The sequence below is a fragment of the Drosophila santomea genome, chromosome X (assembly GCF_016746245.2).
Source record: "Drosophila santomea strain STO CAGO 1482 chromosome X, Prin_Dsan_1.1, whole genome shotgun sequence".
NCBI classification, from domain to species: Eukaryota; Metazoa; Arthropoda; class Insecta; order Diptera; family Drosophilidae; genus Drosophila; species Drosophila santomea.
In genome coordinates, this window is record NC_053021.2 from 5981840 (window position 1) to 6002049 (window position 20210).

The 20210-nt window shown below is 52.9% G+C and overlaps 6 protein-coding genes across 7 annotated transcripts; 4 read left to right on the forward strand and 2 right to left on the reverse strand.

The window, feature by feature from the left end:
• Positions 1 to 203: 203 nt before the first annotated feature.
• On the reverse strand, positions 204 to 9354 carry LOC120456999 (phosphatidylinositol 4-kinase alpha). Of its 2 annotated transcripts, XM_039644152.2 has the most exons (11): positions 9053 to 9354; positions 8319 to 8532; positions 7203 to 8264; positions 6583 to 6642; positions 5641 to 6142; positions 4566 to 5552; positions 2692 to 4496; positions 1705 to 2621; positions 1446 to 1634; positions 1129 to 1375; positions 204 to 1057 (listed from the first exon to the last, which is right to left on the reverse strand). In XM_039644152.2, the coding sequence occupies exons 1-11, from the start codon at positions 9146 to 9148 to the stop codon at positions 672 to 674; spliced, it is 6465 nt and encodes a 2154-aa protein (XP_039500086.1). In that variant the 5' UTR covers positions 9149 to 9354; the 3' UTR covers positions 204 to 671. The 2 variants fall into 2 exon arrangements, with proteins under 2 accessions (XP_039500086.1, XP_039500087.1); XM_039644153.2 differs by lacking the exon at positions 6583 to 6642 and having other exon boundaries at positions 9053 to 9353.
• A 171-nt stretch (positions 9355 to 9525) lies between these two features.
• LOC120457000 (polycystin-2) lies at positions 9526 to 11950 on the forward strand. The gene is made up of 2 exons (XM_039644154.2): positions 9526 to 10565; positions 10624 to 11950. The coding sequence occupies exons 1-2, from the start codon at positions 9627 to 9629 to the stop codon at positions 11947 to 11949; spliced, it is 2265 nt and encodes a 754-aa protein (XP_039500088.1). The 5' UTR covers positions 9526 to 9626; the 3' UTR covers position 11950.
• Positions 11951 to 11960: 10 nt separating this feature from the next.
• On the reverse strand, positions 11961 to 14201 carry LOC120457001 (seipin). Its single transcript, XM_039644155.2, has 3 exons — positions 13484 to 14201; positions 12791 to 13278; positions 11961 to 12710 (listed from the first exon to the last, which is right to left on the reverse strand). The coding sequence occupies exons 1-3, from the start codon at positions 13765 to 13767 to the stop codon at positions 12412 to 12414; spliced, it is 1071 nt and encodes a 356-aa protein (XP_039500089.1). The 5' UTR covers positions 13768 to 14201; the 3' UTR covers positions 11961 to 12411.
• A 104-nt stretch (positions 14202 to 14305) lies between these two features.
• Positions 14306 to 16358, forward strand: LOC120457002 (tetraspanin-33). Its single transcript, XM_039644156.2, has 3 exons — positions 14306 to 14966; positions 15028 to 15198; positions 15394 to 16358. The coding sequence occupies exons 1-3, from the start codon at positions 14549 to 14551 to the stop codon at positions 15717 to 15719; spliced, it is 915 nt and encodes a 304-aa protein (XP_039500090.1). The 5' UTR covers positions 14306 to 14548; the 3' UTR covers positions 15720 to 16358.
• A 311-nt stretch (positions 16359 to 16669) lies between these two features.
• LOC120455984 (eukaryotic translation initiation factor 3 subunit G-1) lies at positions 16670 to 17835 on the forward strand. Its single transcript, XM_039642540.1, has 2 exons — positions 16670 to 16829; positions 16893 to 17835. Exon 2 carries the CDS (start codon positions 16893 to 16895, stop codon positions 17700 to 17702), a length of 810 nt encoding a protein of 269 aa, XP_039498474.1. The 5' UTR covers positions 16670 to 16829; the 3' UTR covers positions 17703 to 17835.
• Positions 17836 to 18033: 198 nt separating this feature from the next.
• Positions 18034 to 20161, forward strand: LOC120455982 (histone-lysine N-methyltransferase SMYD3). Its single transcript, XM_039642537.2, has 5 exons — positions 18034 to 18468; positions 18526 to 18767; positions 18832 to 18965; positions 19214 to 19676; positions 19741 to 20161. Exons 1-5 carry the CDS (start codon positions 18290 to 18292, stop codon positions 20112 to 20114), a joined length of 1392 nt encoding a protein of 463 aa, XP_039498471.1. The 5' UTR covers positions 18034 to 18289; the 3' UTR covers positions 20115 to 20161.
• Positions 20162 to 20210: the final 49 nt, after the last annotated feature.

Genomic DNA, 20210 nt, shown 5'->3' on the forward strand with positions numbered 1-20210 from the left:
CAGAAATGGCATTTAATACTGAAATCTACCAACTTTTTAACGGGTGTAATCGAATGCAATTGTTATCGACCGTTGAAAATTAAATTTCAGTATTTGATTTCACTGACGCTTTAATTTTATTTAATTGTCAAATATGTAATATTTATTTATATCCTAATATGCTAGAAAAATATATAATAAATATAATAGAAAAACCGCATCAATTTCAATATGTAATTTTTCAAGGAAAACCTTTTATTTATTGGAACCACCAAAAACGACATCCACTTCCCTTTAATAATACGTTTCTTTCTTTTGTTTTGTTTTACCATTATATAACATATTGCCCTATAATTGATTTAATATTTATAAATATTGTATAACGTATATATGCGTCGTAAAATCTTGGAAAAAGTTCAACATCTTATAAGTACGCGAAATTAAAAAGAAACACACACTCGGAAAATACGGGTTAAGGAATACGAATACGAATACGGCAACAAAACATTAATAATACGGATAAGAGGATAGAAGGATGGGAGTACGGGATTACATTCTGCTTGCAGGCTCACAGATTTCCAGTTGGGAGCTATGGGTAGTGTATCTTTTTAAGTGTCTTTTGGCCAACAACGAACAACGAATACGAAGCGCCGCCTGCAATTTGGGTTGCGGTTGGGGTTTGGTGTTTGGGTTTAATAGGGTATCTGGTTCTGGTAGTACTGAATCATGTCGTAGGTACGCGTGCGGAAGTTCTGGTACGAGTTACGGATGACAGCCAGCATGTGGGCGGCCGCCTCCTTGTTGTTCTTGGTGGCCACGAACCGCTGCCGCAGCAGATTGATCGTCTGGCCGCGAAAGCAGGGCAGCCCAGTGTCCAACATCAGGGATACTAGCGACACGATCGCGTTCTGGTACGGACGAACGGCGAGGAAGGCCTGCACGCACAGCTCGCTGAACCACTTGAAGGCCGGCGAGTCCATCTTGCCGCCCATGATCATGACCATTTCGTCGGTCAGCTTCATGTCCGGCTCGAAGCCGATGTTGCCGCCTGGCGAGGACTCGAACATAAAGCCAAAATCTGCAAATGAATCGATATTGTAGCTGTTGATGTGTATGATGTGGCATAGGTTACCACGTTGGCTGGCTTACCTATGTGTATGATGTGGCCATCCTTGTCGATCATGATGTTGCCATTGTGGCGATCCTTGATCTGCAGCAGATAACCAATCAGGGAGTAGGCCGCCATCGACTTGACAAAGTTGGCGCGCGCCGCCTGGAACTCCTTGGAGCTCTCGTCGCCGTACTGATGCTGGAAATACTCGGATAGGCCACTGTCCGTCTGTCGGCCGAGCTGATCCCGCGACTTGGCATTCGGCACGCACTCGATTACGCCGCACTGGAATCAGTCAGGGCAAACATGAATTGGGGCTCCCAACTATGAGACTAGGTGGTCTAGGAGGACTTACCCCTGGAGCGGTGGCCACAACGCGGTAGGGGAACAGAAACAGATCGAGGCCCACCTGCTGGAAGATGTTCTTGAAGATGGTGATCACCTGGAGGGCCAGCATGTCCTGGCGCACATCGTCGCCCACCTTGAAAATGGCCGCCTGCCAGGACTCCACGCCCAGCGTCATCTTGGCGTCCTCCTGCGAGTTCTGCGAGTAAACCAAACATTAAAGCCAAGCCTATGTGGGATGTTGCATGAGGGTAAGGAGAAAAGCGTACCGGATTATTGGACACCTCCATGGCGCGCGTCTCCAGCTCCGTGATGCCGCAACGATACACGCGGAACCTGGCCAAATACGGCGCCTTGGCCGCACTTTGCATGGGCGTGCCGCTGCTGTAGTCGATGTCCAGCACCATGGCCTCCGGATTGGAGGGCAGGTAACAGCCGCCCTGCACCTTGATCCTGCTGAGCGCCGCCAGGCATGCGTTCTTCCGCTCAATGCCCTTGGCAAACGAGCGAATCTCGCCGGAGACGGCCGTTATCTTGCCAAAGAAATCGAATTCGCGCTCGTAGAATCGCTTGGCGGCGCCCGAAAACGAGGCGATAATACTTTGCGATAGCTGATCGAGTGCCTCGTACAGATTGGGATCCCTGTGCTGCTGATCCTCGTCCATGTACATGTTCGTCTGCATGTTCCAGATCAACTGGTGCGCCACAATCTGCGATCGCCGCGATATATTCTTAATAAACTCCACCACATAGCCCATGGTATCGTGACGCAGTGCCTGCACCAGTTGTGGTATATACGGCAGCACCGATTCCGCCGGATACGAGGACAGGGTCTTTACAGCATACTGGGCGGTCAGCGGATGCGATGGATATTGGCGCGAGAAGTAGGCGAGCGCCTGGATGGGCGTCACTGGCGACCAGGAGAGTATGTAGACCAGATCTGGGCTCTCCAGCAGCAGGTTCTTGGTGGTGCACAGGTACTTGAGCGCCTCGGGTATGTGGCACACCGCTATGGGATCGGAGCAGACCAGCCGCGACACCTCCTCATCGATGATCTCCGCGTTCTTGATCCGCTGCGGCAGGAAGACAGCTAGCGCCGGGTTGTAGCACCAGGCGAGACGGGCGTAGTCCCGCCAAACGTTCGGCTTGTACGGCCGGTTGCGCCACTCCGTGATCTGTTCCTCGCCTGCAAAGGCAATGGGGAATTGGGTAAATGATTAGCATGTGAAATAAGGGTGTCTGGGATTCAAACTCACCTGGCACCATAAGATCCGGCAGGCAATTGGGATTGTACCAGGTGATGAGGAACTCGAGCTCGACGGCCAGCAGCTCAAGGATCATGCTGCGCTTCTTCATGTAGTCTTTGTCGTACGAGTCCTTCTGATACTGCAGCCGCTTGGAGCGATTCGAACGTTTCGACAGCGTGGACGTGGAGTGAGGAATGGTGTTGTACCAGCCACTGCTGCTCCCGCCGCCAGCTGCGCCCACGCCCATGCCCACTGCATTGCCACTGGCGCTCATGGAGCGCGTATAGTCGTTGGCCAGGCCACTGCCGCTGATCAGGGAAGCCGTTTCCGGATTATTGCGCACTGCCAGCATTTGCGTGGAGCTCACCGAGGCATTTGTCAGATCGTAGTCACCCACTTCGGAGGTCACCAGGTGCTTCTTCTCACTGCGCATCGTTTGCCAGAACTTCAGCAATATCATGATGTCCTCCAGCAGTTGCTCCCTGCTCTGATTCGGACACGTGGTTGGGCCGCAGAAGTAGTCCAGCGCATTGGAGTATATACGCTCGCGGAGAATATTTCGGGAGAGGGACTTCGGAATGGTGTTGCCCTGCAGCAGCGACAGTCCGCACTGCAGCAGCTTGAAGCGACAGCCAACGGTGGACACCTGACGGTTCTGCTTGCTGCTCTTGAGAATGGGAAGACATCGGTGCAGCAGTAGGCAGAACATCTCCACCTTGTCCCGGTTGCAATACTTGGCTGTGTCCACCATCTCGGAGAGCAACTGCAGCCAAATCAGATGCGGTGCAATCAGTATGGGCTTGCTGACCAGCTTGCAGCCTTCGTAGGCGGCTAGGGGATTGGTGACCTCCGTTTCCCACGCAAACAAGCCCATGCGCTTCTCGAATGTCGTCTGCCAGGCGCTGACCATCTCCTGGATGAAGCACAGCTCCAGATCCTGGCGGGCAGTCAGCACCCATTGCCAGCACTCAACGGCCGTCTCCATTGCCGACTCGGTGAACAGCTCCAGCTGCGAACTGGCCACCGCATGCAGTAGTTTGCGGCTGATCTCCGAGCATATGATCAGATAGGCAGTGGCCCGCCAAAGGGCGCCACGATGACGGGCGTCGCTCTTCTCGGCACACGCCTCCCACACATCGCTGACCAGTCGATCCGCCAGTCCGGCCTTGTCCTTCTCACTGAGCACGGACAACAAGCCGCTTATCTCGCCGGCGTATTTGCTGCGCAGGCACAGGACCGACACGAATCTCGGCGTATCGGAGTTCACGCAGCTCGGCCGCTTGCTCATGGTGCCCGTGAGCAGGGCACTGCTGCTCACCACCGAGTCGAAGGCCAGCGCCAAGCCGCTGTGGTGCGCCAGCACGGGCGTGGGTATCTGGTTGGGGTACTCCTGCAGGTGCGAGCGCGTGGATCGCGGCGCCCACTTCATGGCTTCGTTCACAATGCCCTGACACCGATCCGCGAAGTCCTTGAGGCGCAGCTCTCGCGCCGGCAGCGAGTCCATCAACTGCAGCGTGTAGGGCGTCGAGACCACGCGCAATGTGGGCGTCTCCTCGTTGGGATCGAGACTGAGGGAGTAGGCCAGCAGTTGCAAGATGTCCAGCATGCACCACAGCACGCGACGATTCCAGAGCAAGTGGGGAAAGCGATCAACCAGGAAGGAGAGATACTGATCGGCCACCACCTGGATGGGCTTGTGGATGTGATTGAAGTAGACCAGCAGCAGGGTGGCCTGCGACTCCAGCACCTTTTCGCGGATCTCGTCGTGGGCGTATAGAACATTGCGGAACTTCTCGAAGACCTGGTCGGCAACGCTAAATAACAAGGATGAATGGTTAGCCACACACATAGTCATAGTCTAGCAGCAAACGCAGTATGCCTACCACTTGACGCACTGCCAGATGCCCGTCTTGTCCCGCTGCAGCGCCGTGTCGCAGAGGTAGCTCATGATCGGCTCCAGACTGGGCTCATCCGCATTCTCCACGCGCAGCATCTCCAGCCAGTAGACACTCAGTAGGTACGTGCACTGCGCAAAGGAGAGCTTGTTGATCGCGGTGGCCACATTGTCCGACGTGTGCTCGAGCAGCACCAGAATCTGGCTGCGCAGCTCGTTCACCGAGTCGCTCTTGATGGCCAGCGTGTAGTTGAGCTCCCGCATGTCGGACTTGTGAGCGGTCTGCGAGATGAGCAGCGGCGACTTGGCCGCTATCTGCTGCACACCCTGGTACCAATCGGCTGGCCAAAGGCGTGCGTTAGTGAAGCCCATGACGACACAGTAGGCCCAGAAGTCCTTGAAGAGCTTGTGCAGCCGCTGGCGGGGATTCTTGATCGGCGGCAGGCGGCGCACCAGTACCGCAATCACCGGTATCAGCATGCCCAGATTACCAGCACGTGAGCTGGCCTTCTGGGCGCCCGGTGTATTGTCGTAGCTGCGCTCGCCATCCAAACCGATCTGGACGAACAGCTCCAGCAGCTTGCCCAACAGCTCCAGCATCTCGGCATCCCCCTGAATGTTGGCCGCTATGTTGCCCAATGCATTGACCACCGCATCCGAAACGTGATGGAACTGCTTGCGGTGCTCCGGATCCGAGGTGTAGGCCAACGATGCCGATTGCACGGTGACGCGCGAGAACATCTTCATGATCTCATCGAAGACATGCGTCTCGCACTGCGAGATGATCATGCAGCCCAGCTGATCCACAATGAGGGCGTTCTGCTCCGAGGGCACCTTGCAGAAGCGCTGGATGAAGAACTGTAGGATGTTCTGTGTGGTCTTCGAGGTGTCCTTGAGCGCCACGGCCACGTGGCCCAGCATCACAATGATGTTGAGACTGACCAGATTGGATTTGTGGCACTCGCCTTGCGATTCACTGAAACATGGAACGTCCGATGAGTTAGTTATTGCCCATGATATCCAATGATATCCTATGATATCCCATGATTTGCATTTGCACCCACCTGCCCGACTTCTCGGCGGTGAAGAGTCGATTGGACACGTTGGCCACCAGAGCCGGCACACAGAACTGGTCCAGTGTGTGGGCAGCCCTCAGGGCGATCGATAGATTCTCGATGGCCGCATCGCGCAGTGACTCGAATGCAGCATGACCACTGCGCCCGGTGCCGCTGCCAGGCAGCTTCTGGTTATCGCCGTAGATGACGACCGCCGTTCGGGAGTCCGAGTGCTGGACGGCGATCTTGAAGGGCGTCAGTTCCTTCTCCTTCTTCTGCTGGGCCAGCGATTGCATGGCATGGTCGTGGAGCTTGCCCAGAATGGGACTGGGCGCCACAAGGAAGTCGCGCAGATAGGAGATCGAGGTGCCAGCAATGTTGGGAAACTTGTGCGCCAGCTTGCCCAGTCCCTCCAGGCAGACCATCAGCAGCGGCATGTGATCCATCACGATCTTGTGGCTGAGCTCCAGGTTCAGTTTCTGCGACAGTCGACCGCACAGCTTGTCCGCCTCTGTTTTTGGGAGCAGTTGCAAGTTTGAATTATTAAACGGCAGTGGCAGCGTTTGGCAGTTTGCAAACAAGGGAACGAGGAACGAGAAAAAGGATCAGAAGGATGTGGATGAGGACGAGGATGTGGGTGTGGGTGTGGAGCTGTTGCAGCATGCAGCAAACGTTGGCCAGGCAATTAACAATAAACCACAAAACCGACGTATTAAATATTGAGTAAGTTGTCCAGTTAAGAGGGAATCCACGCATACAAAAAGCCAATTAATCGAAGTGTACCGAAATGAAAATAAACAAAACGAAACGTAACGAAACGAGATTGTTGTGTTTTCAATTGGAGTATTAGTAAGAAAGCTGTTTCAAATGGTTTCCCCCCTCAAAAAAACGATCAGTTTTGTGGGTGCAAGAATCGAAACTATTTGGGGATTACACTGCCTGGATCTTGACCTTTCTTCAATAAAAATTGCAAGCCATTCTGCAGGGATGGCACATTATAGTCGACGTCAACTGAACCATATTCCGGGTTCCGGCCACCAAAAAACAAAATCAATACAAACAAACTATAAGAAACTAAAAGAAATTATCGCAAATTAACTAAAACTAACTGAGGAAAGAGAGAGGGGCAGCCTCTGCGCCGCGAAACAATAAGATGTCGAACTTAAATGCGTTACAATGGATGCCATGTCTGAATGCTGGGATCTTGGGATCTTGGGTGAATGTTCTCCGCCAGAAGGAAGTAGCTTCTTTACCCTCCTTCTTCACTCATCAATAATCGCATTTGCAACCGAAAGTTATAGAGAATAGAGTTAGAGTGAGAGTGATTGTGAAACCATCAAGTGTTCTAACATGACCATGAGTTGTGAGCTGTGGAGTATGGAACTTGGGCATCTGACTTTCTCCGTCTAGCTGGCACTCAAGCTACTTCCCTCCCTCTCTCTTTCGATCTGTTTTGCAATGAGTTGCTGCTTGGATTGCCAATTGCATTTGCATTGCGCATTTGCATTAATGCCGTAGCGTTGAGCCGGAATTCAAGATCGCTGCGCTCCACGGCGAGGATCTGCGCTTACCCGTTTCGTCGCGAATGGCCCACACTAGCAGGTCGACACACGCCGCATTGGCCATCACATTGACCTTGTACTTGTTGACCACCGCAATGCCGTTCTCCTCGCGCCGCTCCCGCTCCTGATCCTGCTGCTTGTTCTGCAGCTCCGTCTGCCCGTTGAGGAAGAGCCGCTTCACGAACTCCTGCACATCCTTGGTGAACGGCGTCGGCAGGTCCACCTGATGCTGCAGCAATTCCCGCAGCAAGGTGACCAGCACCAGGTTCAGCGTTTCCGAGAAGCTCTTGTAACAATAGCCCTTGATTTGGTGCAGCGAGAATATATCGCTGGCCTGCTCATCAAGATGCTCCAGCGTGTCCTTGGTCAGCAGCTTCTTGGACACCGCGAATATCGTCTGCAGATGCTGGATGGGAAACGGTGGCACTCGATACAGCGGTCGTGGGCCGCCCTTCGTCGGCGATTCGCAGACACGCATGTTGGGGAACTGGTTGAAGCTGGAGCCGTAGCGTGTGAAGAAGTGCGTCCGCGGATCGTACGGCACCGAGAAGTAGCTCTGCAGCGAGGGCTTGCTGGGCTTACCGCCCGCGGACCGCTGCCGTCCATCATCGTAGCTGGCGTTCTGGGCCTGCGCCAGACTGCCGGACATGGAGCGAGGTATGATGGGTCGGAAGTGATGCGTGGCCGCCAGGCGCTCGCTGCTGCTGAAGGAGCCGCCGCAGGTGCCACTGGCGCTGCTGTTCGAGCCGGTGCCGTCGCGGCCACCGCTCTTCTGGATGGGCAGCAGCTCGGGCGGGAAAATGCGGCACAGCAGCGGCGGATCGTTGCTGGCATAGCGACCCATCGAACGGGCGAGGCCGAAGAGCAGCGGCACCGTCGCCTTGCACAGGATAATGGGCGGCGGCGCCGAGCTGCTGTCTCTGCTCGACTTGACTATGTTGGCCAGAGCGCTCAGCGTTTCCACCTGGTTGAGGATGATCTCCTCGCGGCAATCTGGACATTTGGCCGCTATGTCCGACAGCAGGGTGTTCAAACAGAAGCTGAACTTTTCCGCCGACGGTATGCGCACGCCTGCAAGATGGCAATGGTTATTACCAGGATAAACCAGCACTAGCAAGGACTTACGTTCGACTTTTGTGCTTCGCGCATCGTCAATCCAGACGGCCTTGGGCAGACACTTGGCCAGACGCAGCAGATAGGGCACAATCTGGCCCTCGTGCTGGCAGCCGCCTTCCAGAAAGTAGATGCCCAGCGCAATCACGGCATCCTGGGCCCGCGTGTCCAGGCAAAACACTCCGGCTGCATTCTCCTGCGGGCAATACCGGAACAGGGTCTGCACCTGTGGGCGGGTGGGCGCAAGAAGAAGCCATAGATTAGTTAGTCATGTTATAAAACTTATGCCACGACCTATGTGTGCACTCAGTGATCTCACACAGCTTATAATCTATGTGCTGCTACTCCAGCAGTGGGCTCACTGATAGGTTCAGCTCAACTGAGAGTTGAGCTCCATGGATGTGAAGACAACTCCCGTCGTGCCCGTGGTAAGAGGCACTTCTGAATCATCACTCTCATGGCTCTCATGTGAGCATTTCAGTAAGCAACAGCTGGAGCAGAAGATTCGCTGCACCGTTGATATTCGAATGACACTGTCGCGAAGTTGGCATTCTGTGGGAGTGGGGCTCCTGCGAATGGCAAGGCTGCCCCACCGACCCACCACCCCATCACACCGCACCACCGCTCCCTGAGCGCCCACGCATGTCTGTTTTATGGCCGCCGCTCAAGGTCAGTGCGAAAAGTCGATTGCCAGGGGGGCAGGGGTGTGTGGTGTGGGGTGGGGTTGCTGGCAGGCGGACATGTACCTTCTCCCAGGGAGTGGGCTGAATCCCCGCCAGAACGCGGGCCAGGCAGAGCACGGTGCGCTGGTACGAGTATTTATCCGAGGCGGTCATCGTCATGGTTGCCGCTGCTCGGTGCTGCTCTAACTGGCGGCCACCTGCTCCTCCGTTCGTTCCTGTCGTTTCGTTTCGTTTCGCTTCGCTTCGATTTGGGTTCGGTGCAGTTGGTAGTTTTGGTGAATCGCGCTAGGCGTTCGTCATCATTGTGGCTCGCTCGCAAGAAATTAAATAAAACTATTTTTTATTTTACTTTGCTGCCAGTGTGACCAGCGCGCGTTTGCCCGCAAATGCCGTTCGCCGTTCGCAGCGAAATGCGCGAGACTCAGCCGTTTAACCCATGTCGTGTCGCAAGAGTTTTCAAATTAACCCGTATGCTGACAAAAGTACGTTACACATTTGAAAACTGAAAATTTGAAAAGTTCGTGTTTCAGTCTAAAGCAATCCTTTTGCCTTACGTAACGAGTTGCTTGTCGATTAAAATCCAGTGAAACGCCTGAGAAACACGAATATATCAGTTCGAAAACCGAAAAAGTTTAAAATGCGAGTGAAAAAAGCACATTGGGCGATGTTCGCGATCACGGTGGCCATCATAATATGCTGCATGATAGCCATCGCGGTGTTCGCGGGCTTCAAGCACGAGGACGTCAAGTTCAAGACCATGCTGGTCAGCATGGTGATAGTGCTGATCTTCCAGTACCTCATCGCAGATCCCATCAAGTTCGTGATCCTCTCGCTCGACCGCACGTTGTGGCCGCCGCGCATCTACATTCCGCCGCGCAGTGACAAGGATGAGAAGGATGAGAAGCAGGAGAAGGAGGATCGCCGCGACTTCCTGAAGCAGCGCCTGAGCAGCCAGCGCTCCAATCTGATGCTATCGTCGCGCTACCGGAACTGGAGCCTCAACGAGCAGTACAAGATGATCGCGCTGGACCTGTTCACCTACGGCCAGTACTTCCTCTGCCTGATGTGCCTGGTGCTGGTGACACGGGACCAGACGCTCTACCACAACACGCGCAGCATCACGGACCTGCTCATGTACAACCACACGGACTACACGGGCCTCAAGGAGGTGTACTTCCTCAATCAGCTCTTCGACTTCATCGAGTCCACGCTGGTGATCGCCTTCAACTCGAATTCCACCAATGGCAGTGCGCCCGGCTGGGTGCACGCCGAGCAGTCGGTGCTCCTGGGCGTGATTCGCTTGCGCCAGCTGCGCGTTGATAATCCGGAAATTGGCCTGGAAACGCCAAAGTTCTCCGAAATGCACTACATGCCCGACTGGCAGCTGCCGTACCGGAAACTCCACTACGCCGACAAGTACTGGCGCATCTACGAGCCCTGGATACCCGTCAAGTTGAGCTTCGAGTTCCTGGACGCCTTGCTCCTGAACTTCAACCACGTCGGCTCGCTCAACAGCTATCCGGAGCTGGCGGGCTACGTCAGTCTGCTGGCCAGGAGCGCGGCGAATAGCATGAAGGTATGTGGTTACTTAGTACATGGTTAATCCAGAAATCCATATGGAACATCGTCGCCAGGTCATCGACTACCTCATCGAGTACCACTGGCTGACGCTGAACACCTCGGCGGTGTTCATCGACTTCACGCTGTACAACGTGGACGTGAATCTGTTCAGCATCTGCACGCTGCGCGTGGAGAAGACCCCCTTCGGCGGCATTGTGCCCGACGTGCAAGTGGAGAGCGCCAAGCTGCTGGAGGACGTGGACCAGATGCCCTACACAGGACTGCTGGCCCTGCTCATCTACGTGGTGGTCTTCATTCTGTTCTCGCAAACGTTGGCGGTCAAGTTGTGGTACGAGCCGCACCTGCTGAAGAGCATTTGGAACAAGCTGGATCTGTTCATCTTCCTGGTGAACCTGATGGTGATGGTGCTGGTGGTGCTGCGCGAGTCGCTGGTGGCCAGCATGATGAAGAAGGTGGAGGGCGCCAGCAAGATGGAGTTCATTGACTTCCGGCGACCATCGCGCTTGCATCAGTTCACCACGATCACGATCGGCATCTTGATATGCATAACCACGCTGCGGCTGTGGCGTGTGCTGCAGTTCTCCAGTGTCTTCCAGCTGTTCACCCGGACGCTCTACTCGGCGTGGGCTGCGGTGGCCAGCACCGCAATAGCCATTGTCATCTTCCTGATTGGCTTCTGCTTCGCGGTGGTCACCATCAATGGGAACAACAGCAGCAACTTCAACGACTTTGTAAAGAGCATGGTGATGTGCATGTGCTTCTCCTTCGGCTTCAGTGCCCAGGTGAAGCCGTCGGAGCTCTTCCACGGCGGCAAGTGGCTGGGCATTCTACTCTACGGAGTGCTGGCCTTCGTCATCATTGTGCTGCTGATCAACGTCTTTGTGTCCCTGATCAACGACTACTTCACGTTGGCCAAGACCATTAGGGACGCGGAGAAGGAGAATCGCATCAGTTTCTTTGAGTTCCTGCATGTGGAGTTCTCCGGCCTCTGTGGCTGTTTCCACAAGTTGCCCTGCTTTCGCAGGAACTACGTGCGTAGGGGTCGTACGGTGGCGGAAAACGTGAGCCGGAAATTGGATTCGATGGACAGGAGACGCGCGATGAGGGAGAGGCAGCGGCAGGGCTACTACCAAGTGGCTAGCCCAGAAACGGCCGAGGATGCCCTGCTGGCGTACAAAGATCGCGGCGAGAAGTTGGTCAACGTGGGCAATGTGCTCAGCACGCAGCTCATCTTGCTGAACATGTACCTCTTCGACGACGACGTTGTTTGGCAGCAGGCACAGCAGGCGCAGCCGGAAGCACCAGATCCGGAGGCGGATTGGGAGCCAGAGGGAACGCCACCGAAGAAGAATAGGAGCCAGGACGAGGCTGAAGCCTAGGGATGATTATGTTGCTTGGAAAATCTCAAGGGAAACAGTTTAATTAGTGTAAAATTCATATACACAATCTCATCTCAAATGGAATGAATTCTTCTTAAGCTTAGTGCAATGGTAACAAATGGTAATGTACAGGGAAATGGCAAGTTCATCAATGTAAAAAGCTTCTTCTGTACAGCATAAAAGTGTATAACCGGGGCCATAATACCTATACATCTATACATCCACCACATAAGTAAGCTAATGTCGAACTAGTGTTGGCTGCTTGAAGCACAAACAGAGCTCTGTGGGCTAATCCGCCGGAATACTTCAGCTGGCAGCTGTGTTCACTAACTTAGTCCTAAATCTATTTAGTCTTTGGCTCAAGCGTCGCATGGGCGGTGGTCTAGCCTTCGGTGGTAAATGGTGGTCCTTCCTTCGTCTCATCGCATCTCATTTCATATGTCATCTCACCTCCTTCACTTTTCAATGGTCCGCGGTGGTCTTCTTCGAGTGACGCTTACGCAGTGCATCGGGGGATTCCCGCTTGCCGCTGCCGGACTTCTTCACCAACACCAAATCATCGGCATCCACGTCGCTCAGCGTGTCACCGCCCACGTCGTCATCCCGCAGGCTGCTCGCTCCGGAGAGGATTACGCCGGGTTCGAGCGACTTCGTGAGGCGGGCGTACTTGATTTGCATGCTGTGCAGCCACTTGGCGTCGGACCAGTGGTACCAGCTGAGCAGAAAGACGACCAGTATAAAGAACAGATTGGTGCTAATGGCTGGAAAGGAAATGGGAAACGCATAGGATTAGCGGGCGTTCTCCAAATGCATAGCCAAGAGAGCAGAAGCCCCAACATACCCACTATGGCCGACAGCACTGGCCAGTTGAACATGATGTACCGCAGGCCGGTAAAATCGGCGACAATGTGCAGCGTCACCGTGTAGAACTGGATCTTCTGCGACTGTATCTCCACATAGACATCCGTAATGGGATGCTGCCGCTCCTCCAGGTAGCGCGAGAATATCTCCACCGGCACCTGCTGGAACTCCTCCTTCCAGCCGAGCACATACAGCGGACTCAATGCCCACGTGGAGATCATGCGTATCAGTGGCGAGCGATAGCGCATCATGGCCGAGCGGCAGGAGTGGCCACGCAGCATCGAGTCGTAGTCCCGCATCTCGGCGCACACCATGAACATGCCCAGCTCCAGATTCTGTGGCGATTCGGGCATGTCGATGTTCACGATCACCTTGTACGCCTGGCCAACCATCAGGAGCTGCTGCTTCTTGGTCAGCGAGACGTGGGCGTGCGGAAAGGTGCAGGGCGTGCTGGTCTCCAAGCAGGTTCTGTAGGATATATTCAACGACATTATTTGCACTCACATACTAAGGGTACTAAGTCTAGAGCGGCTGACTATGAATCAAGCAACTTGACAATGGCGCGATAACAAAGTACTAAATGGGTAGATTAGGACTGTATTTATGGAACCATTTAGATAGCCAGCCGATGTGCAGTACCTCCAGATTGGGGGCTACCACCACCACCACTCACTTGAACTGCATGTGTACGGGGCGGGTGTGCGATATGGCCGGCATGTAGACGTAGTAGAAGGCGGCGTACATGAAGACCGCCAGCCAGATGATGAGCACCACGGCGAAGGCGATCAGGCCCAGTCGGAGGACCAGCTCCCGCACGGTGCCCACCTTCTCGTCCGCCTTGCTGCGGACGCGATCGTAGACATTCCAGCTCAGATTGACGGCCGGCCGGATGAGAAAGCGACGGCCCAGACCCAGTGGATCCAGGCAGAAGACTATGAAGCGCAGCAGGATGCTCATGGTGGAGCAGTGGAGCACTAGCTGCAACTGGAACAGCAATTAGCCGGGCCAAGAGTTTTGTATGCGCTGCGTTATCAGCAGAAACGATTGCTTATCGTCTCCCGATTCTCCACGATTTCAAATTGCCAATAGTGCCCGATAGTGCCCAAGTCCGCTCTTCCCGAGATTTGCATGGGCTCCTCGATCGACTGATTCATATGTGGCGCAATGGCTGGGATCCAGCCATCCACGACGAGACCAGACGTTGTACCAGCGGCTCAAAGGTCAGTGCCGAAACGATTTGGTTTCCAATTTTTATGGCTTTCGCTTGCGGAGTGATACTGATAGTGATAGAGTGCCCACTACACTGGCCAACACAGCCAACTATTTGCTTGTGAAGGCGCCAAATCGCGATTTAAGCAGAAAACAAATTTGCGTTTGTGACGCAGAATGTTTGCTCAACTTGTTGCGCAGTTTTGCTGCTCAGTGTATTTGCGAACAGCTGTGCGCGACTATCGTCTATCGATAACACAGCCGATACGCAGCCAACCGATTGTGTTTCATTGTTTGTACACTTTGTTTTTCTTGCAAAAGCGTTGTGTTTATTAAACGGAGATTATATAAATTCAGAGAGATTAATTAAACGATCGATTAATGAATTGCTACTGCCACTATCGCTGCGGATTGGATAAACGAGACTCGGGTGAAAAGTGAAATCATACCGTGCACATAGAGTGCATTTAAGGTTCAAGATAAAGATACAGATAGAGATACAGATAGAAATACAGGTTAAAGGTTGAGGATGAGCAACTACCGTTATCAGGGCGCTGGCATCGGGGGCGTCGGCGTGGCCGGGGGACATGGCTACAGCGGCATCGAGGTGCACGAGGTGATGCATCCGCACCACTTCACCTACGTGAGCCAGTGCGTCAAGTACATGATCTTCCTGCTGAACTTCGTGTTCTGGCTATTCAGCGGCCTGCTCCTTGGCATTGGCGTCTACGCCTTCAAGGACAAGTGGGAGGATGCCAACGGGTCGGTGCGGCTGGAGAACTTCTACGATGTCTTCCTCAACATCTCACTGGTGATGATACTGGCCGGCATGGTCATCTTTCTGGTCAGCTTCTCTGGCTGTTTGGGCGCTTTGCGCGAGAACACCTTCCTGCTGAAGTTCTACTCCATGTGCCTGCTGCTCTTCTTCTTGCTGGAGATGGCCATCGGTGAGTCACGCCCTCGTGGATCTCGTTTGTCATTAACTTTCTCTCTCCATCTGCCCAACAGCCATCATCTGCTTCGTTTGCCCGCAGTACATGAACACCTTCCTGGAGAAGCAGTTCACGGACAAGATCATCCACTCGTACCGCGACGATCCCGACCTGCAGAACTTCATTGACTTTGCCCAGCAGGAGTTCAAGTGCTGTGGCCTCAGCAACTCGGGCTACCAGGACTGGAGTGAGTTAATGCTGCGTGAATCACTGAGCATCGCAAGCAATTCACTGATACAAATGCACCAGACATATGCATCTGGAAGCAGGAAGTTTCATTCGTTGCGTTTCTATCAGGGAGTCGCATGAAATGTTTGCAAAGCCTCAGGGAACTTGAGTTGAATCGCTAGAAATTCGTATTAACAGACCATCTTAATTGCAGGCAAAAACGAGTACTTCAACTGCAGCTCGCCGTCGGTGGAGAAGTGTGGAGTGCCCTACAGTTGCTGCATCAATGCCACCGACATATCCTCCGGCCTGGTGAACATCATGTGCGGCTACGGCGTCCAAGAGGCGCCCGTTCCGGAGGCCAGGAAACGCATCTGGACCAGCGGCTGCATAGAGATCGTGAGAGTATGGGCCGAGCATAATCTGTACGTGATCGCCGGCAATGCCCTGGGTATCGCCCTCATCCAGCTGCTGGTCATCTACCTGGCCAAGACGCTGGAAGGCCAAATCGAGCTGCAAAAGTCGCGTTGGCTGGCGTGAGATCCGGGACAGCCCGAGTTTTATGGGCCCTACAACCACTCCTGAACAATGTACTCTAAGAATCTTCTGGTTTGTACATCACATCACTCATGTGCGGACGGACGGACCAGCAATGAAAAGTCAGTGAACGTTATGGAACTGAAGTCCAGTAGTAAGCAGAATATTATACATATGTAGACGTAAGCTCCAATAGTATATGATAGTCGTAATGTAAGTGAGACTTGTATTTTCCCATACCCCTTACTTACTTATGAATTTTTCAAGGTGCAATATTATCCTTTTTTTATATGCTTTTCTAAAAGCCTAAAGCACAATTTAAATGCTTAATTTCCTATTTCCTCACATGTTTTGATGCCAAATTACTCATTCCCCAACTTTTGTTGCAATCGACTGAGTGGCTGTATATACTCGTACTTGTAAACCCATCTTAAAACGTATACTTATTCTAATCTCAAGCGCCATATGCTAGTGAATAACTTGCTAAATCCAGATGCATTTATTTATATGTACGTACTTTCTAGGGAAACGCAACCCACAGGGCGCACAAATCTTGAATATCTATTAATCGAACAATTTCTGAATGTATTATTAATCTAGAGATCTAATTCTGTAGATGTACGATAATAAAACACAAAGTAAATCAACAAATAAAACTTAATTCAACAATGTTTACAATTTGAAGGAAATGCTAAAATTTCAAAGAACGCGGTCTGTTTGGTATTTTACATACCTTTTTGGTATATTTGGGGCAGAATTAGGAAAAAAAAAGCTTTTTAAAAAGCTGCTTATTTTGAAAGCAGAGTTGTAAAATCAGAAATATAATAAGTTTTTTCCTCATTTAAATTTTTACTGTGCCATTTAACGTACTAAAGTTTATAGTTCGCAGCAACATTTGAATTTATATTTTTTGATTAAATATCGAAACTAACGCATGTTTAATGGTATTTTTAGTAAAAGCAAAATGGTATAAAAAGGTATATTTTTTGGACGCACGGTATGTTTTTGTGACCGCGCAAGGGTAACACTCTTTTGTTGCTGATTAAAAATCCGCTTAACTCGTGGCGAAATTTGCATTTACCATTTCGCAGACAAATCGCGTTGGAAAACAGAGTGAGTGCCCCCAAAACAACCAACCAGTGCACCCCCACTCACTGCGCCCTCAATCTCTTTCAGATGCCGGGCGTTGAAACGATCAAATCCTCCTGGGCCGACGAGGTGGAGCTCGACTATGGTGGACTTCCTCCGACGACAGAGACGGTGGAGAACGGGCACAAGTACGTGACCGAGTACAAGTACAACAAGGACGACAAGAAGACGAAGGTGGTGCGCACGTACAAAATCTCCAAGCAGGTGGTGCCCAAGACGGTGGCCAAGCGGCGCACCTGGACGAAATTCGGCGAATCGAAGAACGACAAGCCCGGTCCCAACTCGCAGACAACCATGGTGTCCGAGGAGATCATCATGCAGTTCCTCAACTCCAAGGAGGACGAGAAGGCCAACGATCCGCTGCTGGACCCCACCAAGAACATTGCCAAGTGCCGCATCTGCAATGGCGAGCATTGGTCGGTCAACTGTCCGTACAAGGGCACGGCGATGGACACCAATCTGATGGAGAAGAAGGCCTCGGCCGCCGCCGCTGCTGCCGTGGATGCACCCAAGTCCGGCAAGTATGTGCCACCCTTCCTGAAGGACAGCCAAAAGGGTGCGCTGGGTATGCGCGGACGCGACGACACGGCCGCCATTAGGATCTCGAATCTGTCAGAATCGATGACCGAGGCGGATCTCGAGGAGCTGGTGAAGAAGATTGGGCCGCAGAGCAAGATGTATTTGGCGCGCGACAAGAACACCGGACTGTGCAAGGGATTCGCCTACGTGCACTTCAAGCAGCGTAAGGATGCGGCCGCCGCCATCGAGATCCTCAATGGACACGGATACGACCACTTGATCCTCAGCGTGGAGTGGTCCAAGCCCCAGAACAATTAGTTAGTCCCGTTCCCACTACCCGCGTTTACTGCTCATAGGAGTTCGTTCGAGTCGATCACACAATTTGTCCCTATGCTATGCTAAGTTTGCTACAAATAAATCTTAAAACAGCCCCCAGGGGCACCGAAACCCACATCACTGTGCACTGCAAGGAGGCATTACTGTCTGCAATCGTATATGTTCTATATTTGATAATCTTGGGCATAACCTGACACGCTCTTTTGCACAAATGCTTTTGCATTTTGCTCCATATAGCTTTCTCACTCATTAGATAGTAGATACTAGCACTGTTTCTACTTGGTTAACTATACGCGGTGCGCACTGTAGAAAGCATGGGTTCCAGTCGATCTGGCAACGCCAGCGTGTGCATACGCAAAAACACCTTGGTGTTGTTGTTTCTGTGTTTGCCAGCGATTTGCGTAAATTGTGTTTGTTTTTGTGGCCAAAAATAGAATTCGGATGCCGCAAAATATTCAAAAAGCATTCGAAACAATATTTTTGATCTTCAGGTGTGCGCTCATTTTCAGTCGTCAGTGAGACGGGCCCCCAGGCGAAAGTCGTTGTTGTTGTTGTTCCGTTCGCGCGAAATGGCCACCAGCACCGTTAGTTCATCCAGATCCGCATCCGCATGCATAGCCAAATCGAAGAACGCCAAGAGTCCAGCGCCGCAAATCAAAAGGGGCCAGCGGATTCTTACGGAGAAGCCCTTTGCCTTCGTCTTGAAGTCCCAGTATCGCCTGGAGCGCTGCGATAACTGCCTGGAGGCGTAAGTACCGTCATGTGGCCATTTCGCCAATTTATTAATGCGGATGCGTCGTTGCAGGACTAAGGTGCTGAAGTGCTCGAACTGCCGGTATGTCTCCTACTGCCATCGCTCCTGTCAGATGCAAGCTTGGGCCCAGCACAAGCACGAGTGTCCGTTTCTCAAGAAGGTGCATCCCCGGGTTGTGCCCGATGCTGCCCGAATGCTCTGCCGCCTGATCCTGCGCCTGGAGCACGGCGGCGATCTGATCCGTGGTTATTACACCGAGCACGGCTCCCGCAAGTTCCGCGATCTCATGTCCCGTGAGTAGGCCAACGGCGGTACTATTATGGCACATCCTTGCTAATCCCGGTTAATGTTCCCCAGACTACGCCGAAATCAAGAACGATCCCATGCGGCTGGAGCACTTGGACTCGCTGCACGCAGTCCTCACCGATATGATGGCCGATAGTCCCAGCACGGTGCCAAACAAGACGGAACTGATGAGCATCTACGGTCGTGTAAGTGAGCACACACCTGTGCGTGCAAGCAGTAGCGGATTGACAGACTTGCCACGCTGCTACCTAAATGAGAAAACAAGCCGCGGGGCTCTGCAGCCGCTCCTGGTGGCCCAAATTAGATAGCAATCTAAGCACCTGGCGCTCTGCCAGTCGATTGATGATCTAGGAAGAAGGGCTTCGGTTCACATTCCCCGGCGCACAGATACGCGAGAGCTCATGCTCTTTCTCCTCTGCTCTTGCTCTTGCAGCTCATCACCAACGGCTTCAACATCTTGGACGCCGAGATGAACTCGATTGCCACGGCCATATACTTGGGCGTATCGATTACGGACCACAGTTGCCAGCCGAATGCGGTGGCCACCTTCGAGGGCAACGAGCTGCATGTCCACGCGATCGAGGACATGGAGTGCCTGGACTGGTCGAAGATCTTCATCAGCTACATCGATCTGCTCAATACGCCAGAGCAGAGGCGTCTGGACCTCAAGGAGCACTACTACTTCCTCTGCGTGTGCAGCAAGTGCACGGATGCCAAGGAGTCCAAGGAGATGCTGTCTGCTCTGTGTCCTAACCGCAACTGCGGTGTGGGCATCACTGTCGACCGCACGAACTGCCCGCGTTGCGATGCAGGCATCAGTCCCAAGCTTAGAAAAGCCTTTAACGATGCGATGACTCTGACCCGCCACAATCTGGAGAACATGAAGGACGTGGCCTGTGAGTAGCTGCACCAAAATTGGCATTTGCGCCTTGCTATAGCTCCTTTTTGATTCCCCCGCAGACCTGGATGTGTGCAAGGTGTGTCTGGACAAACAGACTGGCGTATTCCATCCCCTGAACGTGTGGTACGTGAAGACACTCGACGCGGCCTTTGAAGCTGCCATCGAAGTGGGCAAGTGGACCGACGCCCTGGATTACGGACAACGTTTGCTGCCGGGCTTTCGCAAATACCACGGCCCCTGGAATCCGCTGTTGGGCCTGCTCCACATGAAACTGGGCAAGATCCAGCTGTACGAGGGCCGTTCCAAGGAGGCACTGCACCACTTGGAGGAGGCCCAACGCATCCTAACCGTCACCCACGGCCGGGATCACAGACTGCTCACTGAGCAGCTGTACGTGCTCATTCTTCAAGCGCGTCAGGAGGCGGCACACTAATGTGATTCAGTTGTTTTTATTTATTTAAATAAATCTTAAGATAAACATTGTGTTGCGTTGCCCGCGAAAGGGAGCGACTTTTGTGTATAGGAAAGT